A 13,417-nucleotide genomic window follows, 5' to 3' on the forward strand; every position below is an offset into this window, starting at 1 on the left:
GTTGAGAACCCAGCCACAGTCCACAGATGGTATACAGAGGGGGAGGATAACGTTTCCCCATCTAGTAAAGCTGAGAAAGGTCCCAAGAGTCTAAAAAAGTAAGGTGGAGTTAGGAGAAACTTCCTAAGAGTGAGGACAATTAACAGCTTGCCTTCAACTTCCTGTGGGTGCTTCATCACTGGAGGTTTTTAAGAAGAGACTGGACACAGTGGACAGCCACTTGTCTGAAATGGTATAGGATCTTCTGCTTGAGCAAGGGGCTGGAGAAGGAGACCTCCAAGGTCCCTTCCAGCTCTATTCTAGTCTAAAACTATTTTGTAGCACTTTAAATGTATTCCCTACCAACCAGTGTAATCCCACTATAATTTCTGAATTATCAAAAAATGGAGAAAGCCCAACAGGAATGTTCCTCTGACTCGGCTAATGAAATTGTCAGTGATGGCCCCATAAAAACAGTCAGATGCCCTGACTAGGAATATAGGCACAAACATACTTGAGAAGAGAAATTGATCTTACCAACACTGACTGCAGCAATGACAGGGGATGCGATCACAGACAAGGTTACCCCACCCGTGATAGCTAAATTCCTCTTATGTTTGGAAGTCTTCTTTCCCTCGTATCTGCTGTGAATCTGGTGCACCAAAAAATCAATAATAAATAAGAATTAAACCTGGAAAAGTTTATCAGTACAGAGATGCTGTTTATACACTCCTGAAGAACCGAAGACACATGCACTATATCTCTGGAAAAAGAAAAAAGGTTGAAGTACCCAGAAGGGATCAAAATGTCACTATAGCCACAGCAGCTCAGTGTAGCACACAATAGTATCACAAAAACTTGCAGCGATGTTCCCTTTTTAATCATTAATTAAATGTATATGGAACTAACAGACAGCTCATTCCTGCCCCAGACGTTGAGTTTACATATGGCACGTTTTTCATGAACATCAAGCCTTCTCTATGTCTTCAAGGCAAAAGCTGACCGCAATGTTCCTTTTCATTAGATACGCTCCGTAGGGCTTATAAAATGCCCCCTTGTACCTCTGCTCACACTTACCTTCCTCCCAACGTAAACAGGGATTCCAATTACCATGGCTGGGATAGCAATGCCAGCAATCAGAGAAATCCCTACAGGGGCACCGATCAACGTTCCCAGTTGCCATAAAATCTTCTTCTTACGGCTCCATGGCTTTTTGCCCCAGAAGGTACAACCAGAAGGACTGCAAGAAATTTCACAGAGAATTCAGGTATTCAGAGTCACACATAGGCTACAAGTGTTCTATCAAATCTATTTTCCCAAAGGGCTGAAAGAGTGTTCAGAGGAGCCAAGTAGCTCCCCGTCCCAGCATTGTCGTCTCCCAAAGTTTTAATTTCTGAATGAAAGAATACAACCCTTGGGATCACTTTGCTGTACATAGAACAATGCCAATGGTGTGATTTCACAGCTGTGGGTTTTGGGGAAACAAAAAGGCATAAGCAAATATCAGCTAGCGAAACAAGAGACTCTCCAACCAAATTACCTGAGGTAATGCAAATCAGAGATTTCCTTCATACACAGCCAACAGAACTCACAGCCACATACAGCGCAGGTCATGTGATTACAGCTGCCATCGTTCATTTTGATAATGTAGGCACTGCAGCGGGGACATGGCTTGATGTCATCGGCTGCAAAAGTGAAAAGAAAACTAGTCAGCTTCTTAACTCTGCACATTAAGGAGATTCCAGTAAGGAACCAAAACTTAATCAGCTGCCTCATTTTAAGGAAGAAGAAGAGGAATCCTTTTACTTTTTCTGGCCCACCCCTTTCTGAACAGGGAAGTGGGGCTTGCATCATTTGAAAGCCCAAAACCCTGAGCTTGACCGTACCAAGGATCAAGCCTTACTCATTCGAAGACTATCCTGTGTCTAACAAATTATTCCTCCAGGTGGTTCTGATATATTTGACAAGACTGCAAGAGAGAAGGGCTCAGCAGCCATCCACCTGGTGCTCATTAAGAAAGATCTGAGAAGACGACCTCTTGTAGAAACACGGTCATAAAAGTTGCCACACGGAAAACAGAGCATTTGGCTACAGGGGTATATTTAGCCTGGTATAAAACGGCTAATAGTTGCAGTGATTCACAATAACTGTGGGAAGGAAATGGGGCAAGATTCACTTAACAAATGTTTCACTTAGCAACAGAAGTTTTTGGCTCAATTATCATTGTAAGTCGAGGACTATCTGTAATAGATTGTTGTGGATTTCCCCTCCTTTGTAGCTGCATCCAATGCATCAAATATATCATGGAGAAGTACATACAATATATTATGGAGGAAATCTCCATCCACCCAGACAATTATATTGCTGCTATTTATTTATATTGAGGTCAGGATCACATAGGTTGGAAACATGCGGAAGAGGCCTTCATCTTGCAGTGGATAGGCAATGGCTAAAATGATGATGAATGATGAAATGGTCACCCATCTCACCAATATAATCCTAAAATATTAGTAGAAATTAAAATACAATATAAACGGAAGGTATATTAAAAATATATCTACCTCCAGCTAGCAAACACAAAGTGGCTCCCAAATATCACTTTCTAAAAGCATGCACTTGGTTATTCTCCTGGAACCCATGCCTATGAAAAGAGCCTGGCCTTCCAAGCTTCCCAAAGGGTGAGCAGAGTTGGGGCCAATCAAACCTTGGACAGTAGAGTTTTCCAGAGGGCAGACACAGCAGAAAAGGCCCAGTTCCTGAGTCCAACACCTAATAACAACACCTAATAGATGGGTCAAGAGAAGCTCCTCCTGCCCAATTTAATGCAACAGTAATAACTTTAATAAACCAGTAATAACTAAAACATCTGGATTTTTAGAACACCCTTACTGCCCAGATTCATCCTAATGTGCTCCTCAAAAGCACTGGTAAGAGGCATTCTAAGTAGACAGAGACACTTTACCACAATAACGAACTGAGAAGTAAAAAGAAAGGGAGCTTCAACCCAGTATTTATTTAAATCAGTGGTGGGTTGCTAACTGGTTTACTGCTGGTTCGCTCATGCAACGTTTCTGCGCAGAAGTTTCTGTGCATGCGCAGAAGCATCTGGGTGGGCAGAGCCTCCCACCACCGCCACCACTACCAGTTTGGCCGAACCGGCAGCAACCCACCTCTGATTTAAATGTACCTAATAAATCTTCCATGGAATTCAAAATCGCATGTTTGATGCCATTCATTAAGAAAAATTGTATGTATTAATGAGCAACTTTTTTCACAAAAGGTTTTGTTTCCACTCTCATTATATCAGGGGAATCTCCTTCAGAAATCTGACTTGGCCCCTGCTCGTAACTGTCAACCAGGAGAACAAGTGTGGAAATAAAAGCTCAGGAACACGAAAGTTCTTGCCTGGAAGATTATACAGCACATATACATCCTGCCCATGAGTGTTGCTGGAGATGTCTGACTACATCAGGATCAACTCTCTGATCATCTTCACAGGAGCAATGATCAAGGAGCTCTCAAATACATACCTGGACCAGACTCTTGTCCGTAACTGAGGCCTGAGGTGTGCTTTGTCCTTACCCGCAGAGTCTGTGCTCTCTGCTGGCGGGCCATGTCGCAGGTTTGGTTGGGGTGCCATATCTGCTTGCAATGATAGCAAAACTCAGTCTGGCAACCTTCTCTCTCACAAGTCAGTTTAGGGCAGCTGGCACATCCATAGGCAATAACAGCATAACTAAGAAGCAAGAAGAGTGCCGGTCAGTTAAGAAAGAGCAGAATCTTGAGAAGTCATACTGCAATATAGAACAAATATATACCATACAGTCCATTTCTCAATTCCACAGTAAGATAGTCTAGCCTAGTCCACCCATGTTTTATTTAAGCAAAACTGCTGTACCGCTCATTTCCTTAATGCCCTAATTATTTATTTGTTAATTTTTTATGCTGTCCCTTGCCCCTATTAAGGTGACTCTGGACAGCTTACAAATTATAAAATAAGTAGAAAAATAATTGAAATATCAAAACTACACAGATTAAGACAAGGTCTTCTTATCCTATCAACCATCTCCAGTGGTGAGCGCTCCCCTTGGGGGCCCAACACACCCAGCAAACCCCAGTTTTAATTACCCGCCCAGAAGACCAAAAGGTTGGCAGCAGTTCTCATCTCCGGTGGCAAAATGATACCCAGGGATGGGACCAGAGCAGACAAGGCTTCTCTCCTTCAACCTGCCTGCTGGGATTCCTTAGCAGAGAAGCTCCATAGCAGGCTTCTTCCGCTGGTGCTGGTGGGGTGGGCTGGTCCCATTGGGGAATTTCACACCTCATTCATATTAGCCCTGATAGAATAGTAGCTCGGAGACCCTAATGACTTTGCACATGGAATTGTCTGCTGCTATCATTAGTTTTCCACACTTTTGTTGGTTTTCACTTGGATTTTGGAGATATTATTTAACTCAAAGGAAGGTGACCCAGAATTTAAGATATTCTCCCACAACAAAGAAAGTTCATTTCTGAATTCAACATAGAAACGGATACATCTGTGGGAAATTAAGCATGAGAAAAATAAACTTAAGTCTCTAGCAGGACAGCAATCCCCATACAAACACCTAAGAATATGCAGTGAGCACAATGGATACAATTCTGCTAACCTTCCCAACTTAAAGGGGGAAAAAAGCTTTTGTTCCTGAATCTTACTGCAAGTTTAAATTTAAAACATATTTTTGCCAGAAATATGCTAATCATTTGAAAGAGATTTTGGTTTGGGGCCTGTAGGAGAACAGGAGAAATCACTTCTTGGTGAAGCCCTGAGGAGCAGCAGTTGCCAGACAACAGCAAGACTAGGAGAAAGCCGGGGAAGGAAATATGGTAACCGGGAACATGCTTAAAAAGAGCTCTGCATGCCTAGAACTAAAGGAAAAGTGAAAATAGATGTTTCTTGGATGCTGTCAGATGCTCTAAGGTACGTCTTTGAAAGGGGCCTCTATAGCTTGATTTTAATTTAGGAAAGGAACGCTACTTCAGTTCTTAAGTCTCTAGGTGACATCACCGCTCACCTGTGGCTGATTTTGCCAGCTGGTTATTTCTAAGTTTCCCTGAGCATCTTTTCAACAAATTAAACAGTAATCCAATACAGAATTGATGAATACTTAAGTCCCAATTTTTTCTATCAGCTAGTTGAAACTTAAGAACTATGAAAAGAATAACTTTTTAAAATTATCCCTTGCAATTTCCTACACTGAGAAAAACCTCTCTGATAAAATCTTATTTGATCTTTGTTACCTATCTAAGCTACCTTTCTGTAGTCTGTTCACTTACAGCAATGAACAAAATAAAAAGATCAGTTTTATTATATTTAAATACAAACTATATAATTATTTTAAATTGAAAAAGCCAACAGTATATTAAAATGTTCCCTGAGCAATAAAACATTAGAATAGCAACATGAATGAAGCCATAGAATGACACAAGAAAAATACTACTAAGAAACGTGGGGATGTTTTTAAATGCCAAGGCCTGCGGGGGGGGGGGGGGGGCTCACAACCATATTCCCTGAGAAAGTAAGGAAAAGAAGAAAGGCCACTAGAGATGGCCTGGTCCTCAATGGTCAATCTGATTTAGAAGTTAAGACAATATGAAATTGAGAAAAGTGCCTTATCCTTAGGTCCAACACTAGCAACCTTGGCTTAAGGTTCGCAAGGGGAAACACAAGACCCATCTGTAATAAGAGGGCATTCCTCCACAATCTGATTAAAAAGATGGATGGGCAGACCTGGCACCCTGCTGAGATCTGGCTCAGCAAGAATGTTGATACAGGCCTCTCAGATCTATCCTGAGTTTCAATGCTAGAGTGAAGTAAATGGCATGGATCTATATAGATACTTTGTCCATGGCTGGGTTCATATTCTTGAGACAACCAGGTATGATGTCCTGCTGTAGGAATAAGCGAAGGATTCTGTCCATACTGTCTGCTGTCGTCCAGGGCAATTTCTCCTTGAGATTCTGAACCAGGTGGCCTTGTCTATTGATGCTCAGTGACTAACTACTGCATTTAAGATGTTGGGAGCTAAGGTCATCTCAACCGCAACATACTGAACTGCATACTTCAGAGCTTGGGTTTATTTGAGACCAGCTGTTTAGACATTTGAATGTGGAGGGCCTAACATCTAGCCAAAACACTTCCTGGTTTGAATGAAATTGCCCGCCCCTCTCCGGCCTTCACAGCAAATTCCTTTCTGAGTAGAGAAATGCCAGATGTCCCATCCAGCAACTTGCGATCGTTTCTAGGGTATTTTGCTGATAAAGTTGCTCATGTTTGGTAAGCTACTTTTGGCATAAGCTGGATGGAGCCTGTACTGAAGTGAAATGGACATTTGTACAGATAATCCTTGACTTAAAGCAGTTCATTTAGTGACCTTTTGAAGTTATAACGGCACTGAAAAAAATAACTTATGACCATTTTTCATACTTACTATTTCAGCATCCCCATAGTCATGTGATCAAAATTCAGACACTTAGCAACTGGTTCATATTTATGACAGTTGCTGTATCTCAAGATGATGTGATCCCCTTTTGCAATCTTCTGACAAGCGAAGTCAATGGGGAAGCCAGATTCACTTAATGATTGCAGTGATTCACTTAACAACAGTGACCAGAAAGGTCATAAAATAGGGCAAAAGTCACTTAACAACTGTCTCACTCAGTAGCAGAAATTACAAATGTGGTTGTAATTTGAGAACTATCTCTATGTTCCTGACATTTAAACCCATGTCTCTCCTTGTTCCTCCAGAGGCTGGGAGATGGCAGTATCTGGGAGATAATCTATGCAATAATGAATATTTGTCTGAATAATGAAAAAGCCTATGGTAGGAGTCCCCCTGTTCTTTAATGGCCTCTTGTGGATGGAGTGCCAAAGTTCTCTTCCCAGTAACTTTCAACCCTTGCAGAGGTCATCTATTGGCTCAATGGTAAGGTATCATGAGGGACTCCCAACAGCATATCACCATTATGTTCTATGCTATCCACGAGAAACTAAGCCATGTGTTCCTGGATTCACAGCAACTGTGGATGGGAAGATGGAGGCACTGTGTCAGCTGCGACTTCATTTAATAATCAGGAAAGAAACCACTCAACTCCATTTGTTTGAAATCAAGTGTACTTTTACTAATTATAAACGAACAGTAGCAAAGCTAAGCTGAATCTGGTTAATTAGGCGCGAAAGCAAAGAATATCATGTATAATTCAATCCCCTCCCCTTGGCACCCCAGTCCATAGTCCAATTATAATGCACCCAACTGTCAGGTGGGAGATAACTTCAAAAGACATCACCAGGATGGAATGCTGGGCAGTTAACCTTGGCGGGAAACTCCCTTCCTCCACATGTGCAGTAAGATGGTCAGGTCAGCGTCTAGAATCTTCCTCCAGCACATCATGATTCCCCTCCCAAATACCACCCCCCCCCTTCCCGTTACAATGGCAGCCGAAGCAGCAGCAAAGCAGAGGCTGACACACTGGCTTTTCCAGCTTTGTCCAGTTAGTACACCAGGTGAAGACCTGTCTGGACTAAGGGGACCTTGCAACAATAATTCACACTTTTATCACCAGATCTCTTCTGCCTGTTTCCAACCATTGTGGTCCTGAGCTTTCTTTTGCCAGTTGAGCCCTCAATAAATACTTGCTTATATTGTCAATCCATCTTGTTTTAAGTCTCTTTCATGGATGCTTTTGCTCAAGTGGGATCCATTCTTATGACTGCCTTGGTCCACCTGCCATCCGTTCTTCTTGCTAGGTGACCAGCCCATTTCCATTTCAATTCTTTGACTCTCTATTATATTGTATACCGTATTTTCCTGTCTTTAAGACACCCCCATGTGTAGGATACCCCCGTGTTTCATGTACAATAAATAAGCACACTACAAGCCACCACTGTGCCGAAGCCATCTTATTAGAGTGAGTAATACAAGAACAGGAAATGCATCACAGGAACAATAGAGATGAAACCTAGAGTGGCAATGTGATGAAGGAAACAACTACAATATAGAGGAATGATAGAGCTGCATATAAGGTTGAAGCTCACCAGGCAGAACTGGAGGACAGGATGGGCCATGCCTTCTCTCAGCCTTTTGTGTATAAGATGCCCCTCCATTTTCAAGTAAATGTTTTTAAGAAAAAAATAGTATCTTATACATGGAAAAATACAGTACTTTGGTTTGTTTTCTAATCCATGTGCATGTCTTTCTATCTTGTCTTGTGATGCTGAGCATGGATCTTTCCATGGCTCTTTGCACCACTCGTAGCTTTTGTACTGCAAGGTTTTAGTGTCCATGTTTCACTGGCATGTTAGAGCAGGTAGCACACACTGATCAAAAACTTTTCTCTTCAGGCATAGAGGAAGGCAGGTTGTTCTTGAAAATTATGCTTAGCTTGCTGAATGCCCGCCAACCACATTTAACACACAATTTAATTTTCTTTATTGTATCACCTTCCACTGAGATCCATAGACCAAGGTATATGTAGTGGTCTACTATGACTACTTCTCCAGAGATAAACATTTTTCTTTCTTTGGGGAATTTATGAAACATAACCTGGCTCTTTTACAGGTTTATTTTTAAACCAAATGATTCTCCTGCTTTGTGCAGTTCTTGTGTCTTTGTAGCTCTTCTTGGTCTTGTGAGAAGAGAACATCGTCATCTGCAAATCTTAAGTGATCATCTGCAAATTGTTGTCATTGTATATTATATATAAAATATATAACATAGTTAATTTATATAAATAACAAACTTCCCTTTTAAAATATTTTTAATTGTAAATATTTAAATATTTTATTGTGAGGCTGCATTGCTAGCTGCCTCAGACTGCATGTGACCCATGGGCCAATGTTTGGACACCCCTGGTCTAGAAGTTAGGGTACTAGGCTAGAAAGTGGGAGACCATGAGTTCTAGTTCTGCCTTAGCCATGAAAGTCATCTGGGTGACTTTGGGCCAGTCATTCGCTCTCAATCCAACTCTCCCCAGAAGATTGTTATTATACAGAAAATAGGAAGATGAAGGTTCACTACCTTGAGTTATTTTGTGAAATTAATAAAGATGGGATACAAGTAAATATGTTAACTGGAATTAGGCACCATAAGCATACTCTTATTATACCAGTCCTATAGGCTCCATGCTGGTTACCAATACATTTTATTCCATTTAAAGTAATACTGGTTTTAACCTATGTTTTATATGACTTGAATCAATAAGAGCGTCTTGAACAAAATTATTTGTAGTTTCCCATTACCAAGAAGTTGGGGAAATTGAGGCTATATTTTTTCAGTAATTGCTTCCATAATATGGAACAATAATGACCTTCTCTAAGACACAAGACTAGTTCTGATGTTATTGCCTATTTAGAAGTAAATTAAGTTGAGCCCTTCTTCAGAGCTTTTAAAATTTAATTTATTGAGGGCATGCTATATAATTTTGCCTTTAATTCAACCAATCATATTACCGCATTCATGAAACATAGATACTGGTTTTCTAAAATATCAATTTAGCACATTTTATGCTAAAATGTTTATGTATTTTATGGCTTGACTTCGTTGTTTACATTTCTATCAAAATATTTATAAGTTGGATGCATGTGTGCATGTATTGCGTTTCCAATTGAGGGATCTATAAAAGCTGATACATTGATAAATTGGTTAGTTTTAGAAGCTGCTATGAGACTACAGTACCGTGGAATTTATTCCCAATAAGTTGTACCATTAAATTATACAAACTAGTGAAACCAAATTTGGTTTTAACAAAATGAGGCAGAAAAAGTATCTCAGCCATTTCAAGAATCAAGTAATGTATCCTAATTAAACATTGCTACTTCTTCAATGTATCTTTCAATAGTGAACATGTGTTGCATTCTGATAGCGGTAGGCATCATGAATTCTACTTGAAATGTCAGGAAAACCTATTGACCCTTCTGAACTTTGGTGTTGGAGAAGACGCCTGAGAATAGCATGGACAACCAAGAGAACAAGCAGACCAGAGGTGGGATTCAGCAGGTCCTGACCAGTTCTGGAGAACCGGTAGAGGAAATTTTTGAGTAGTTCCAGTAGGTGCCAGAAAAGTTGGGGACCACTGTTCTGAAGGCATTAATCTTCAACTGACACCTTTTAAATGGGACTGCTTCTCACAGCAAAAAAGACAGCGAAGACCATCCTTTATCGGTTTAACGTGCTCAGCTATCTAGCGAAAACATATTCTCAGCCTCCCCACATCCCAGCTTAACAATTTCTCCATATCACACAATATCTGTTACATGTGACTGTTGTGACTCAGCAGCAGTCTTCTGTGAGTCTTTTCGGGATGCAAGTTTAACAATGCAGCTGGGGCTTGTTAGTGGGTCTTCGGGTGATAAAAGGACGGATGGTGCCACGCCCTGGTGGCAGGAGTCAACGTTCATTCGTTTGTTCAACATTCATTGATCATCGGTCGTGGTTTATTTGAGAGCACTTGGAGAAGTGATTTGCTTTCTGTAACCCTGATTCAAGGGGGCACTTGGAGAAGTGCATTGCTTTGTAAGAGTTTTTGTTTTGTACTCTGTTATCTTCTTGAAAGAGACTTTATTTCTGTTTATTTTTGGGCTCGCAGCCAGTCTGAGCCGAGAACTGATAAAGAGGGTTCCTTTTAAGTTTGTTTGCCTGTCATCTGTTAACGAGCGGAGAAGGGGGGACAGAACATGTGATTAACATTGAAAAGTAATCAGAAATCTAAACCAGAATGCAGCCACTTACTCAGTGCTGGAGACATACTATGCAGATTTAATAAACTTCCACTGATTATTTATACACTTGTGATTCTAAATCAAGTTGCTGATTAAAATGCTTTGTGCCTTATTTGAAGAACTGCTAATACATTTATAACTGCATCCATGCGAGAAGATCAAGACCTCACAAGTGGCACCTTCTTCATTCTTCCGATTATTAACACTCATGTAATTCAGATCATACTATGGTTTCTCAGACAAAAAAACCCAAACATTTCAAGGGTTCATATGACTCATATCCTGTAGGAGTTCAAGCAACTGAAACCTGCCCATAGAATCATTAAAGCTAAGCATCACATATTGACCTGTCAAGATGCTTGCAGAAAGGCAGCAATGAAGGACGGCTTAGAATTTCTAATATGCAAGGAAGCTTAGCACTAGTAAAGCATGAGGGCAAAAAGCAAGTTATTAAATGGAATGCTTTCTTATCAAGGGACACTTCCAAATTATATCTGGATATTGCATCTTTCCTAGGGTATTGCACACCCTAGGAAAGCCATTAGGAGAGATCTAAAAAATTATAAAACACATTTCAGAAAAACACTTGATCTTTACCATAAAATGCCTTTCTCCTACCCGAGTCAAAAGGGAAATCCTTGAAACTGCACTAGAAATACAGGGGGAAGTATTGGCAGTGTGTCTTCTACAAACCTTGTTTAAATTCAGGATTCTGGTTTTTTTAATGTATCTATCCCATTCCTCAATAAAATAACATTTAAAGAAAGCTATAATGTGTAAGCAATTGTTTGGAATCCAGATTGGCTTCTGTACTGCCTTTTCACAAGTCTCATTAATCTCCCAACAGATACAAACAGACATTTTGATTATCCAGCAGCACAAATACTCCAAACCTTATCACCAGAATCCCTGTTACAGAATTAATCCCCTTCTAGTCATCTCAGGCCATTAAGGTATGAAGAACAATGACTACCTCACAAGTCTTGCATTTCAGAATCAGAGTTCAGTGGACAGCGTGTACCATAGTGGCAGAGTATTATACAAATGACATACTTTCCAGCTTCTTCGGGAATAAAAAAGGAATTATTTAACTGCTCATACCTTGCCTGTGATCAGATGATCCATATTACCATAAGATTTCAACAGTTAAACACATACATGGCCCAAATTACATATTTCAGTTGTGCCTCTATCACATCAGTTTCAGATCCATACTGCAGACCTCAATATGTTTTCTTTTTTATGAACTGCGGGTTTTAGAACAGAATGCCCAATTGGGACACACAATACAGTAGTTCAGAACAGTCTTGTTTAAGAATAGCTAAATAATGAATAAGAAGAGAATACGAATAAGGTGAGGAGGCACGGATCATTCAGCTCTCAGTAGCACTGAAAGACAACCAGCTTGCTAGCTTAAAGCAATACAAGAGCAATTCTGTATGTTAACGGGGAACGCTTTTTCTGACCGATGTGTAACCAAAATAGCATCTGCTCAAATTAAAGAGAAATCGGAAGGCATAAAGGAATTTCAAACTTTGCAGAGAAACGCATATTCAGGAGACCCCACCCCACCCATATTTGCGTTCCATTCTCCCATCTAATTTCTATTCTCTCACCCCGCTAGCAGCTAGCATTCCAGATCGATAAAGGAACCTCAATTCTGCATATTACCATCCTGGATCCCTGCATGTACTGGGAATGGAGGTTGTTTTCTGAATTTGTGTTCCTTCACAAAGTCTTATATTTTTTTCAAGCTTTCTGAATAATCTATGGCTCACCACATTCTGCTCTTCTCATTTAACTGCAATAATACAGATGTTATTCTGGTGCCCTGAACAGTGTCCATATTTCTGGCAAGGAAAGCCCAATAAATACTAGACAGTAATACAAGCTGACCACAAAGAAAAACCTTCCTTTAGATTTGTATGCAGATCTCACTGTGCAGCAGAAGACAGCATTGCCATGGAAACACACTCTTGCCATTAGGTCTGCAATTTACCTTCCCAGGCATCATAGCTAAGTCTGCCAATTTATGAAGATGCTTACAGCAAAGATGGAATGCAGAAGCTATCAGTTTGCCCCATACTGTATTTCTTGGGATATGTTTACAATGTAATTCAGAGAGAAACTAGTTTCTGAAACTTGGGAACAAAGATTTTGTATAAAATATATAAGCAGAGAAGAAAACCAGATGCATTTTCTGGAACCCAGTTACAATACAAACAGACCTTAATACTTCAGACAGCAGAGATCATGACAATGTACTGTCACCTTCACACATAGGCTACTCTTCAAAGTGTACAAATATATGCACACACACCACCAGGCTAACCAGCATATCATGTTCATGGAACTGGCATATTAGGATTGCTGCCATACATTATTCCAAAACTTTGACTTAAAATATGAAAAGTACTATCTCCATGTATTTTGGACTGCAGAAGTATAGGTATGATTTGGGCCTGACATTCTCTTTCAACCCCAGCTATTTCCCAAGTTGGTGGCTGTGGGGAAAAGAGGAGATAGGGGACTTTTGTATATACGCTACCTTGATTTGACCAAAAATAAAGGCAAGATAAACATCTGAATGAAGGAACAGGTGCCATTTCTTCAGAGTACATCCCTGCAACTAGGAGAAATATTGTTTTACAGTAGTATAACATGAAATCTATTACCACTATT

General features: G+C 40.3%; 1 protein-coding gene across 1 annotated transcript in view; it reads right to left on the bottom strand.

Moving 5' to 3' along the window:
- RNF19B (ring finger protein 19B) overlaps positions 1–13,417 on the bottom strand; it is a 29,316-nt gene that overhangs the window by 12,525 nt on the left and 3,374 nt on the right. The window contains exons 2-5 of the mRNA XM_032227569.1: positions 3,510–3,715; positions 1,520–1,664; positions 1,057–1,219; positions 517–631 (exon numbers count right to left, since the gene is read on the bottom strand). Coding sequence (XP_032083460.1) covers positions 517–631; positions 1,057–1,219; positions 1,520–1,664; positions 3,510–3,715 — 629 coding nt within the window. The remainder of the gene's footprint in view (positions 1–516; positions 632–1,056; positions 1,220–1,519; positions 1,665–3,509; positions 3,716–13,417) is intronic.

The sequence above is a fragment of the Thamnophis elegans genome, chromosome 12, assembly GCF_009769535.1.
Source record: "Thamnophis elegans isolate rThaEle1 chromosome 12, rThaEle1.pri, whole genome shotgun sequence".
Taxonomy (NCBI): Eukaryota; Metazoa; Chordata; class Lepidosauria; order Squamata; family Colubridae; genus Thamnophis; species Thamnophis elegans.